The 14244-nt window shown below is 42.3% G+C and overlaps 1 protein-coding gene across 2 annotated transcripts in view; it reads left to right on the forward strand.

Moving 5' to 3' along the window:
• BICD1 (BICD cargo adaptor 1) overlaps positions 1-14244 on the forward strand; it is an 801460-nt gene that overhangs the window by 265097 nt on the left and 522119 nt on the right. For both annotated transcript variants that reach the window (XM_078673795.1, XM_078673794.1), the window contains exon 2: positions 9033-9245. In XM_078673795.1, the coding sequence (XP_078529921.1) occupies positions 9033-9245 (213 nt within the window). The remainder of the gene's footprint in view (positions 1-9032; positions 9246-14244) is intronic.

Below are 14244 nucleotides of genomic sequence, written 5' to 3' on the forward strand. Positions count from 1 at the left end.
TGAAAGGGGCAAGCTCTTTTTGTGATGTAATGCTCAACAACAAACCTGTCCTACACTCTAGCATGAAGTATAGTAAATAAGTAGCAGCAGGTGAGGAGGCAGGAGGAGTATCAGACGAGATAAGCATTCTTTGTTTCCCACTCCCGTTCACTCAAAATCCGAGGCAGACTATACACTGCTTTCTCTTGAGTGTGCTCCACCAGGAAGGGAGCACCACTCTCTAGAGACACATTATCTGCAGTGCTAGGTCCTTTGATGCACTTCTTCAATCAGCAGATAATTACATCCAGTCTGAACCTTGTCAAGCGAAGGTATGAATTCCATTAAAGCTCCCATGCTGGAAATAGGAAACTGAGCTCCAGAATAGAGCTTAGCACATTCCTTTTGACTGTCAGCTGTGGGCTGATGGCTTCCTTCACTCACCGGATACCACTGATAGGCTGCGGTGTGATATTAGGAACTGAACAGCCATATAGGATGGAAGATGGAGGAATAGCCAGTGCATGCACCTAGCCACATCTTGCTGTCACAGGGCCTTACCAACAACTAACAATCATGAATGTAAATGAAGTATCCCCATTATAGACTCAACACAACAGGGATGATACACACATATGGACCTAGCAATACGATAAGACACAGCGCCTCAATGCTACCTTTGTTACTTGTTGCATAGTAACATGCATGCTGTGTGACTATAATAGTGTTTTTTTGATGCAGTATGTCTTTTACAATAAGACTTTTTTGCCACTGTAAATTATCACTCCATACTCACTGTGGTAGTACTTAGTGCTTTTTAGGTACTTACAGACTTATAATACATGGAATTCTGCAATCCCATTATTAAAAATCCATCTCTAATTTCTTTATAATCGGCGACTTGAGACACACCCATTCTCGATTATAAAGATATGACGTTGATACTGAACTTTAATAAGTAATTAAAGTTGAGTCCTGACATCACAATGTCTGCTACCAGAGTGAGCAGCAAGGGTAATGGCAGCTCAGATCAGAGAGCATATTTAAAGCAGCTGTTTAAAGAACAAAAACAAAACATTTCCCTTCTTTTATCTGCTCTCTTTTTCTATCTGTACAATGACAAGAAACAAATATCTAACAGCTTTTTTGATGTGTTTACTTTTGCACTAGAGATTCAATTTGTATTCTTCATGTTTGTCAACATGATTTCTCTTTCAAATGACTGAGCTATGCTCCGAGGATTTAAGTGGTTTTGGGACAGGTGATGATGTGATCATGAATTATAAGAAATGAAGTACCACCAGCCGTACACAGTAGGGATATTGCAAATTATCTTGGAGTTCGAAAACCATATAAAGGTTCTGGCCTCATTCTTCAATATGGTCATGGAACTCCTCTGTGATTTGCAACATCCTTATAATGTAAGGCAAGGGGTACTATATCCCATGTATGATTTCCCTGTTTCATCTAAAGACCTGCTGTTTGAAAACCTTCCTGTTTGTCAGAGATAATCTGCGATTTTTTGTTTTTGGAGTACATCGTAGTGCTTATAACATATGTATCTGATGGGGTTCTACTCATTGATCACATAGACACGTCCACATTTTTGCGGCTGTCATAAAACAACGGAGGATGCCCAAGTGATTGCAATATGACACCGCCATTATTTATCTCACGCATTTATCATAATTCAGAAGTCAGCAGTCTTGTACATAAAGCATCTTCGATTTTAACTCATGTCTGTGGTTTAAAATGGTCAGATCAGCTTCTGCTCAAGAGGTTTGAAGCAGACTTCCTCTATGTGTACTAAAAAGGCATAATCCAAGTGCAAGGTAGGGCAATTTACATATCAGCATTTGCAGCTAAGGATTTTCTAGATTATCTAAAAGCATCACACAATTTGAGGTCAGTTGGCACTGTGGGTGAACAGTCTGGGATTTTGTAATGAACTCTAAACATGCAGATTGTAAGAGATAGTTAGTAACGCATTAATCAATATGAATCGCTGAAGAATCTGGGTACATTCGATTCCGTCTTTTATAAACCCATATGTGCCACTAAGGAGCGCGACGAATCATACAGCATTTTAGCAAACATAATTGTTCATAAACAAAGGAGCCCAATGCAGTATTCGCTGGCCGTTTCATTTCCAAAAACATTTTTAGCATTACTTATGAAACCTAGATTGGTTTAAATTCCCATTTACTTATACGATTACAAAAAATCCTTAAATGCAAAATATTTACAATACTCTAGTCCATGACAGACTTTGGAAGAACCCGAACACTCTTTTAGTTGATTATTTCTGTCCTCTCTACCTTCCAAAATAATTGAGCTTGTTGTTGGGGTTATTCTTTGTAGGGTGGGAGAAGCTGTGATGTTATCTACTTTCCAATTCATATTTTTAGCAAACCTCTTTTTTGGTTTGCTAATAACTTTGGCCCCATTTGATGATTCTTCACAAAACTTTCCAAAAACAAAGTTTATCCACCTCAGCTCTTTTGGTGGTGATTCGTCAGCAGGGGCTGAGAAAAAGGGGGGTCGCAAATGCAAAATCCCCATGTATTTTCCATAGACCTCTTTAGACAAGACTACAGCAAATACTGCTGAACGTAATTACATCACATTTGGCAGGAAACTAGATCTTGGCCTGTAGATTGTGCTATTTGTGATTTGGTGTAAATCCGTTCACAAGTTTTTTAGAAATTAAGCAACCAAAATAACTGCATATCTGGACGATTGAGTCCCAGAGAGTCTTGAGAGACTCTTGTGGGAGTGCCAATTTAAAAATAGAGCATTCTGATTGGCCCAGGGAGCTGTATTACCCTTGTGCCATGTCGCTCCTGGAGGATTCAGACTGACTGGCTGCCAGCAACATGAGAAAAATGCTGCTGGCAGCCATTACAGGACTTGGGGACTGAGTCTGCTGTCCAAAGTTTAAATATGCAAATAATATAAGGTGGCCGGGTAGGTGTACCCTGACACCTTAGGCCCCATGGGGAGGAGGGCCCGAGGTACCTCCCCCCGGGCCAAAAAGAACATTTGTTTTGCAAAAAATGCTACAATCCTTGGTGACTTTTGTGGGATCGAAAAAAGAAAAGGTTGCTGGGCCGCATTTATTAACTATAAGCCCTGGGGCTGTGTTCATAAAGGGGGGAGGGCTTTGTGGCCCCGCTCCACAAGCCTGCAGAGGGCCCAGTGAGCCCACCCCCAGGACTCACATTTGTTTTTATGGGAAAGGGGGCCACGCTACGCCTCTTACCGAGCCTGCAGAGGCCCAGTGGAGCCCACCTCTGGGGTTGAAATGTTTTTATATGGGAAGGAGAGGACGAACAGCCCCCACCTGAGCTTCTAAAGACCCCATAGAGCCCGCCCCCCCCTGGGACTGAAATTTAACAAAAGGGGGAAGAGGGCCACGTGGCACCAGATTAAAATATTGCTACTGCCCACAGGGAGCAACATGAGGAGCTGTATGCTTGGAGACAGCTGGGGAACCAGTGGCCTTGGGGCTCCCCCGGTGGCCCACAACCACAGTATGGTGGGTGTCCTGGGTGGGCATCAAATCACTTACATTTTATTGTGCAGGGCCTCGTGGGATGGGATCATGGGGCCTAAATTGGCCCGGGGAGGAGTGCCCAATACCGCTCTCCCTTTAAGAATGACACCGGGCCCGAGTGATAGGGTCCCTGGGGCCAAAGTCAGCACGGGAAGGGGGGGCCATGTGCCCTCTACCCCATGCAAATGGGCCATGCTACGGGGAATGGTATCCCCAGGGCTGAAGTCAGTACAGGGAGGGGGGGTTTGCGTGCCGCCTCCCCATGAAAGTTGTGTGAGTTCCCGGGAAGTTGGAGTTGCATTTACGAATGGTAATTAAATATTACTTAACATTTTTTTTAAAACTAGAAATTCACTAAAAAAAACTAAGGTTAAAGTAATAATATAGTTAGGTGTGATAAAAAAGATCTTTTTATTTAAAGACTTAGAAAGTCACTGAAAAAAACAAAGGTTAAAGTAATGGTATAGTTAGGTGAATTTGTCAGTGACAACATTAACCTTTTGAACTACAAAGAAAAACGGAAATTCACCAGTTATAATTTGTGCCCCAGCCATGGACTGCTTATGACCTCACATATGACATCCCTCATGACATGTTCTATTAAATAATTTTTGATATCACTGTTGACATCTCAAATGAATATTGATGACAGGTCACATGTGAGGTCATAAGCAGTGCATGGCAGGGGGGCAGGTTATAGTTAGCCCTGCTAACTAAAGTTGGTGAATTTCTTTTTTTCGTTGTTTTTTTTATTAGTTCAAAATGTTAATGTTGTTACTGACAAATTCACCAACAGCCACTGGCACTTATGTTTGGGGGACCAACACCTATTTTACCCCATCAGACAATTACTAATGTAAATGTAGGTGTACTTATATAGCGCAAACCGGTCACCCAGAGGGCATCCTGGCGCTTGCTTAGGGAACCCGTCCTGGTATTCCCCTGTGAGAACCCCGGTGTCCACAAGGTGAAAGCCAGGCATCCCGCCGCGAGGGGCCGTAGTGGAGATTAAGCAAGCTATTGCCCAGAGTTGCAGAGTGTGACCCCATGATTCAAATAGGCACCGGAATTGTCGAGTCTGTGGAATTATTGAGCCCGAGACCCGCCGAGGCGGGGAATCGAACCCTGGTCCACGGTTGATCTCAGCTTCCGGGTCTGCCGCCTCTAACCACTGAGCCACGCTTCTCCGCTAATAGCAAGAGAGGGAAAAAAAACACATAAAGCTGAAAGACGAGGGATGAGAAAGACTGAAAAACCAACACAAATGGTGAAAATAGAAACCTGCAAGAGTGAGGATGTCAGTTGGTAAACATTTGTTTGAAGTCTGTACTATATATTGCAGCCTGCCTGAACAATACCATATAATGCCCTGTCTCCTCATTCTGATGCATGCAGTGTCATCCACTGATATATTAGACTGGCTCTATGTGACATCTGGGCATTGATAACTCTACAACATATATCTCATTTGTTTCATTTTGTGATTATTAGTCAATGGAAGATTAATCTATATTTTCTGTAAGTCGACTTCCATTTAAAGCAATTTGCTGTAAGATCAAAAGAAGAAAATTCTGGAAATGTTCTCTGGTGTACCTCCACCTCCCTCCCCCGTGATATTTAGTGAAATATACAATCTCAATACCCATGAATCCTAATAATTGTTTTCTGTGCGTCACACAAAGTATGATTTCAATTTTCCTCTCCCCAGGAGCATTTCCTTCTTTGTGTTTTGCTGCATAAAGAAAACATATGCTCCACAAATACTAATTTAACACCCACGCTTCAGACTTAAATATGCATCTAGTTTAACAGGATTTGTGCTACATGCCACCTTCTCTGCCATCTTGTTCTTATTTTAGTGCTCCTCGTTGGCATTACATCATACCTTGTACAATGTTATGATACTAATTAAAATAAACAAAGGTCAAGCTATAAGACTACTAAAAAATGATTGTTTCTTGTTTTCCATGAGATCGTCAAAAGCATCTGGATTATTTAGTATTTCTTTTTTTTAAATATTTAATAAGTTTTACAGAGCATAACAGAATGCAACAACAACAGAATAGTTGGTCTCGAAATAAAAAAAAAAGGTTGTACATTATAACCCGCGGTGGGTCAGATATCAGGTTATGTTATCATTTCGCTTTGTTGTACATTATAAATGTATTTGTGGTGCAACATTAAAGTATAGAATGAAGAGAGCATGATATCCATGGTACAGAGCATATAGTTGTGAGAACAGTAAAGTACCCATTTGCAAGGAGGGGGTGTCCAATGTCGGGAGATGCGGTTCCCCTTCACGCAGAGGCTATGTATGTGGGGATAGAGAGGGGGAGGGGAGAGGGAAGGAGGCCGAGCATTGTGTGCAAGTCAACTGGGGTCAAATATGCGCGCTGGTTTCGCTTAGCGATGTGCATTAGTCCAGGGAGTGGTTTCCATTTTCCAATGGAAACAACTGTAAGTATGATCTCAGTGGTTGCCAAATGTGTTAGGTCTAGATGAGGCGGATGGAGAGAGGCATGGAAATAACTTGTATTATCGCAGTTTGCTAAGTCTTGCATCCAGCGTTTAGCTGCGGGGTGGGCTGTGGCACCCCAATGCATTGATACTTGGCGCTTGGCTAATATTAGCGCAATGGCGGTGTATCGCCGAATTGCCTTCGGTAGTGGTTGGACGTATCCCAAGAGAGCTGTAAGCTGAGTGGGTTCCACCTCGGCCTCCACCATCCGTGACAAGACATGAAACACCACCTCCCTGTATGCTAGTATAGGTGCACAGTTCCACGATAAGTTGATGAAGTCAGCATGCTCTGGGGCAGTTATAGGGTGTGGCAGGGTCAGATTTGGACATTAAGTGGTATATGAGTGATGTAAGTATTTAAAATCAAAACGTTTGTTTCGATGATTATATGAGGCTAATCTGGTTTGTTCGCACCAGTAGAACCACGTCTTGTCCGGTAAGTGGTACCCAAGTCTCTCTCCCAGGCACTTTTGGCTGCTCTGTCAGTAACTGGTTTCATATTGGATGCTGTGTGGTAAAGTCTGGATGCTAAATGTGTTCCATCAGGAATCGTGATTACCAATGATAGTAGATGGCATTTAGGCAGTTCTAGAGGAGCATTGCGAATTTTGGCTCGTGTCATGCTGTGTAAACTATGTAGTGTAAATCTATCCCTCTGCGTAACATCGAAGCCTTCTGCAAGGGATGTGACCGAGCGTAATCCTGCCTCGTCAAACATGTCTCTGGATGATTTAGAATTCCAATATTTAATAAGTTTAATTTTATTTTGTAAATTATTAGTTGGGAAGAAGATGTGGCCCCTGGTATCTGAAGCTGGACTACAGTTTCAGCATATTTGAAAGAATTGCCAATGTTTAAGTTTAACATTGAGATACTGATACAGGAATTAATTTCATCCATGACATTATTAAGCAACCTTAGCAAATAGATTACCCAGGCAGGGTTGAAAATTTGGGTCTAAGCATCGATAGACATTATTGGAGAAATGGAGTCCTTTGGCCAATATTTGGTAAAGCATCTCTAGTTAGTGAACACTGCATCATAGACAATAGCCTAAGTCCTCTTTTTATTAACTTGTGATCAAAGTCTAATCTAATCCGTATCTGCAATTCCTTATTTCGTACCATAGCTCAATTGTACTTTAGATTGCTCTTTGTTTATTTAAAATCCATCATTCTTAGTAAACCCAGTTTGAAGCACCCCAGGGTTGTAAGTTTACCTTACTTAGCCTAATAACTCGATTGCTGTATATTCCATTAAAAGAAGCCTGACTACGGAGAGAGTGAAAAGTGCTTATGTTATTAAGAGCTAATGTGTTTAATAAGATCTAATAGGTTTTTCTAAAATGTATCATGAAACGCCAGCCTTGCGCTCTGTGCACTGCTACAAAATAAGATTAAACATGGCAGATTAAATGGTTGATACCAGCAAACTGAAATCCTTTCAGAATTCAATCTCAATGTACACAAATGTAATTGGTAAAAAAAAGATGATGCAACTAATTCTGTTTAGTTTGAAGTTGCATTTTGTGTGCCATTGAAAAAAGGAGATATGTGATAGAACAGTATGCATAGTACGGTGCCTTGAAATGCATTGTGTTATGCATGATCTGACCTTTTTCTTTCTATTTTTATTTGCTTAGCAGTAATCTTTGAGGGCATATTTTATTTTGGAGTTTTGTAAAGAGCTCTACATGTAGGTTGTGTGCCTACTATAGTGCACGGAAGAAGGTGAGAAGTGTAATGGAGGAGGCACAGTCCAACTAAATGTGAGGTGAAACATCCCTAACTGGCAGAACTCAAATGCTCCCCATGCCAACGTACAAGATCAGATCAATGCCAGTCAAAAAGAAAAGCATTCTTCCGAAGTTTCAAGAGACAGTTGGGCCATGCTCCCATGCTGTGGTCTTCGAATTCCTGAGTTTGGGACTTAGGACACCCAGGGTCATGCCTGTGTGATTTTGTCATTTGAAGGTTCGTTATGGGATACTGTGTGTATTGGTTGGTGTATGTTTCCTATCTGGAATGTAATACGATGTAATGCAATGTGACTACACTCTGAAATCAGCTGGATTCTTTGTTCCAGTTGCCTTGGCTCTTGCATCTTTCTGCTCACCACAATGTCCTAGTTTCATTATACGTGATGCCATCTTTATTGAGCAGGGAACTAAATTAAAGCTAGTCTTCTGGTACAGACCAGGAATATTTTATTTAACTGGGGTGGTGCTGTAGTAAAATGGATTGCGTTCCCTGTGTAGTTATTGCATTTTCTTGAGCACTATATGTTTTGCTATTGAATAACCCACCACTCTCTTTAGGTCAATATTTAAACACTCCTAAATGTTGGCGCATTACACAATTTTGTCCATAGAGAGCATTGATTATGTGTTAAGGGGGCATACATGGCCAGCAGGAAACATGCTTCGGCATCATATTAGGACTGAAGTATTGCTGCTTGAATATCCATAAGCCCTAATATTACAGAATCCCTGCTACTCATCTGTGCAGTTTTAATATTTGTATATAGACATATAATGTGTCTTATTACATGACTGAGGGTATATTTTACATCATAAAACTACGATGTACCATCATTTAATGAATAGTGGCCAAAAACTCAAGCAGAGATCTAAAGCTTTTAAGCCAGACCTAAAAAGCATTGCACCATCACATGTTTTTACTGGTTGATGGTATTTTAGTTACAAGTAGTGCTGTGTGTTCTGAAGTCAGGAAAGGGTATTTAGAAGTATTGCAGTAAAGTCTAGGTAGATACTTTTATCGTGATATAACATTTGCAGTATCAGAGCTCCTATCACGATATGGTGTTTATTTGCGTGCACAGTATGTTATGGTAATGACAAACATTAAAAAAAAAAAAAATCATTTTGAGTTTATTAGACCATGTGTGTCACCATTAATGATGCTTATCCAGCAGCATTTGCTTCCTGTCCTCATGTATTGACTGGTTACATTTGCAGGCCTTTGGACAGTCGTTCTCCATCCATCGCAAAGTTGCTGCAGATGGTGAGACCAGGGAGGAGACTCTTCTGCAGGAAAATGCGTCGAAAGAAGCCTACTACCTGGGGAGGATTCTGGACATACAGAACGAGGTGAAGCAAAGCCGGGTGGTGGTGGCCAACGTCCAGGGCGAGAATGACAGACTCACATCAGTTGTCCGGGACCTGAAGGAGGTAAATGAGTGACACCCAATTTTTCCTCCTTAAACCCACTGTGTCAGCAGTTGTACAAGTCCTAGCTGTTCCTCTTGCCTTGATAAAGCATTGTGTTCATGGTCCCTGAGGCTGGTTTTCCTTCGATCCGGGGACAGAAGCACAAAACAACTCTTAGGACTTAAAGAATCTAGCAATAGACACAACGTAAAATAAAGTTATTTGCCAGTTTTGATACCTTGCCTGTACGTTAGCGAATACACTGTTGAATGTTCTGCACTTAGGATCCGCAACTTGGTTTTATCTATACATCGGAGCATGGATGGAGCCGTCATGATTGAAACAGATTTACAGAAATATTCGAAACGTAGTGAATGATTCAGGTGGGCAACCTGGTAAAATATAGTTCTTGTTTAATTTTCTCACAAATATGAACATACCTGTTTGATTGAGTCTATTAGATGGCTATCCACATCCAGGGTGAGAAAGTATCATTTATGTACTGCTACAAGCTCGATGGTAGTAAACTTCATAGGTCGGCGAGGAATTTGCTGAAGACAACTTTTCACTACCATGTATTTCGGCAAATGGCCAGATAACTGTGCAAGAGGCTGGCTTCACCCAAGAGATCCCAGCCTTTTATTCCACATAGTGATGACCTACACCAGAAAAGAGTGGAAAACAATAGGTCTATTGAAATATCTCTGTAGCATGTGCCATATCCAATGGAGTTCTGCAGGTTTATAAAGCTTGTAGTTGGCAGCTTCCTATCATGGAGAGAGGATGTAGCATTACGGCTAGAGCGGTCGACTTCGAAGTAAGTAAACATAAAAATAAATAAAACGAATTTCGTTGCGCGCACTGAATCGCATTTTTTGATGCAGTACGCGCAACAAAATTAGTTTTATTTATTTTTATGTTTACTTACCTGTTAAAGTCCGTAATCCATACATTACTACCCACCACCCTGCCCCTCCACCTCCCCACGTCACCGCCCGGCCGGTACTCCCACTACCGGCCGCGGCTGCCTATGATCCACGTGTGTCCATATCGTCATTCTCCCTTTTCCTCTCACCTGTCCCATTTGCTGAATTTCCACAGTTAGGTTCAATGCATAACCTTCTCTCGCGAGCCCTTGGAGGGACTAAAAAGTTTATTTGCAGTTAGTTTGGGATAATAGTAATGCAGATCATGAGTTCCACAAGCCCTACAGGGGCCTCCAAAAACGAAAATGACTGAGTTACCTAATGGTATGTTGTGCTGCAGGCTAGAGGAAGGTTTCAGAGCATCACCCATCATTGCCCTCATGGACCCATTCTAGTCACAGCCTATTTGAGTGTGGGACGTGTTAGAACACATTTGTAAGGGTTAGTTTTAATTTCCTGTCCAGTCCTGGCCGTACCACGGTACCCCCTATGCACCCTGAATTGCATGTTACTGTAATGTCTACAGCATGAAACTAAACTACCCTACAACTCATTATCCCAATAGCCTAAAGAGCAATAAACTCTGTGGGCTATACGTTACAAGGAAGGAAGAGCAGTTTGCTATTTCAGTTTTCAAAAAGCAGTTTTTTTCCAACATCCATGACACACATATGCTTCATCGACTAAGATGTACCCCAGTTTAATGCGTTATTATGCAGCCCAGTTCTATCACCAACAGTGTGCCTCCGTTAAATTAGCCACTATATGGGCTAGCACAATTGTCCATTATTTATGCAGTTTCATCAGCATGACATTCTCTAGTCCTATCAATCATGTTATGTCCTCTTCCTGTAAACTATGACAAACCTCAAGCAGATTAGATGCAGCGTGCTTCCGTCCCATGAATATGCACATGCCTCAGCTCCATCATTTATGGCATCCACACACCTACCATCTGCTTGGATATGTCAAAATCTCACCAGCCATGACATTCCAAATCCCTTCAACCATGACTTGCCCGGTTCCCAACACCTTAATATGCCCTAGTCGCTGCATGTCACATTCTCCCAGCCATGCCATGCTATTTCATATTTCCATTATCTATAACATGTCCTCATGTCACCATATATAATATGACTTAATATGTGGAGGAGTGTGGCTCAATGGTTAGAGCGGCAGACCCTGATGCAGAGTTCTGGCCAGGGACCAGAGTTCGATTCCCGTCTTGGGCTCAATTTCCTTGGACCTGTTAATTCTCGCCTCGGTGCCTATTCTAATCATGGGCCCCATGCTGCAACTCTGGACAATAGCTTGCTTAGCCTCCACACCGGCCCCAACAGCACCAAGGATGCCTGGCTTCACCCTGGGGGTGCCCAGGAGTGGACACTTCACAGGGAAAGCCAGGAGGGGTTCCACAGCGGTATGAGTATCAGTGCCAGGAAGCCGAATAGGCGACACCACAAGGTGACCGTCTGGTGACAGTGCACTCTATAAGTACCATGACATTTACATATCACCGGCCATGTCATTCACTAATACAATCACCCATGATATGCCACAGTCCCATCATTTATGCCATGACCATGATCATCCTTTCCAGCCAATTATCAGCCATTACACAATCCATTCCTGTCAGCCATAAAATACACTTTAAATCCATTGGTCGTCACATATCCATACCAGCTCTACCCTCGCCACTTTTAGCCCTTATATTTTTGGGGGAGTAGGCCGGGTGGGCAGCCAGGCTGTTGGAGGCCATCACCTTCACTTTTCAAGCTGAAGACCAGCCTCCTCCAAAGACCGCCTACCATACATAGTGATCCCCCAAAGACCACCCACGATACTTAGTGATACTCCAAAGAACGCCCATCATACTTAGCGATCACCACCAACATGGCATTGGTCATTTTGGCAAAGTGCATTCACTGGAGTAGCAGAAGTCCTATTGTAAACATAAAATGTGTGGCTGGCTGCCATGCATGGTGAACAGTCAGCATTTATATTTAGCAGAAACAAACACCCAAGGTATAAGTTTATGTTTGCAAACCCAAAAATAAGTGCCTTAAACGCACCCGGAGTTTTCTCACAATTTAGGGTGTTTCTTCTGTTGAACTTGGTTGACAATCCCGACTTTCTTTGGTGGTACTGAACAGCAAAGCTGTACAGTGGAAAATGTGCTCTAGAAGGCTTAATCTTTAAACTGCAATGCTTAATACTATAGGTCTCTGGAACACTGGAGTTGAGAAGGAGGTAGCAAAGAAGATGCACTAGCTTTTCAGCTCAGCGAAAGCGGCCTAGGGCATCTATTTCATTGTATGTAAGTAGTTCAGGTTGATAAGAAGGCCAATTAATATTCCCCGCCGCCTCACTTCGGATTTTGGTCCTGAGAAACGGAGGGGATGATGTTGCCCACAGATCGTAGATATCCTTCTCAAAGGCACCCTCAGATGTTCTTGCTAAAAGCCTTGAACCTACTCAGGTTTCTTTTCTGGCTCTCGCATGGAACACCTCGACAGTCTGACAACCACTCTCCATTGCCCATCTGTACTTTCAACGCTGCATCACAGCTCCTTTCGTCCAGGTTTAAACCATGTTTACAGCACGTGTGGCCTTTAGTCACTGGTATTAATTTTACAAATGAATCATCTCATCTGATCCCCAGCCAGAAAATGAACGAATGCCAGTAGGCACTTAGCAAATGAAATCAGATTAGATTGGATGCTAAAGCAGTGAAATGGGCTGTATTTCTACACAATGAGCATTCGCCAGATATAAAAAGATTAGAGCCACTCTTCCAGCAGTTAGCAGTAGCATTAGGACTACTAACAGAGCTAAAGTATCAATTTAAAGTGAGAAGAATCAATGCAGCTGTTCTACTCTGAGCTTACACAGAAGAATGGGATATAACGTACTGACAAGACAGCAGACCTTTATTGAAAATATATCTGATTTGACGTTCCAGGGCCCCATGCCATGTAGACAGGGCTTGAAAGCAAAAGGCTAACCTTTATTAGTAGAACTATGAGGAGTTGCTGTTTTCTGCACAGCTCTTTTTAAAGGCAAAGTGATTGCAAGCTGAGGGGCTGCAGCAGCCATCTTGAATTATATAAGGAAACAACATGCTTGTGAATCTGTAATACTGTTGTGCTGTGAATATCTTTAAAGTACAGTATGAGACAATTGATTCAAGAAAAATATTTTAAGTGGCATTTAAAGAAGATGAGTGTGGCCATTACATGTAACCACCTTTCATTACAAAGCCTCGTTAGCTGCACGTGCGCTACACAAAACGTCTCAATACAACAAGGGCATAATATTGGAAAGTGATTGCTCATAAACAGACTACAATCGTCAACATTACTTTAATACCAGCATTCGAATATTTGAATAGTTGTGTTTTGTTTTTCTCTTCACAGCTTCACCCATTAGGTGTTGGTGTACTTTTGGGCAAATATTTACTATCATCATCACCCTGCACCGTGTGCTCGCTTTCTTTGCACTGAGCACTTTATTAATTTTCATGATTCGTGTAATATTGTCATTTTTAAGCAATCATTTTTCTTGAATGAACTGGTTTAAATCTCTTTTTACATGCATGATTGTCTTTATTTGTTCGTTGTTCGGTGAGTTCTAATATGGTTTAGTGGCTATACCATATGAATTAAAAACATATTCTCTGAAATGATACCTCTTGGAGACACACTTGCAGTGGCAGCTCCTCCGCTTATTTTATTTTCTCCTACTTCTGCGATGGGGGCAGGGGAGGAGTGGTAGCCCCTTCCCAACTGCTCAATGACTTCTTGGCCGGCCCTCTTGGGCTGCCCAAAACAATCTTGCGCACTTCGCATGTTCCCCATGCAGGCTGCATTACAGCCTGCATGGAGAACATGCCCAGGCTCTCAGTCAGCATTGTGATTGGCTGACTGGGAGCCTAGGTTTGCTTCCTGTTGAGGTCGAGCGAGGGAGGACTATGGAGGAGAGACGCAACGATGAAGCAGCGAAAAGGTACGTTTTTATTTTTTTAGACCCATTTCCACTCCGCGTTCCTTCCCCCCACCCACTACCTCCAATCCGTGACGGCCATCGCTGCACTC

The sequence above is a fragment of the Lissotriton helveticus genome, chromosome 1_1, assembly GCF_964261635.1.
Source record: "Lissotriton helveticus chromosome 1_1, aLisHel1.1, whole genome shotgun sequence".
Lineage (NCBI taxonomy): Eukaryota > Metazoa > Chordata > Amphibia > Caudata > Salamandridae > Lissotriton > Lissotriton helveticus.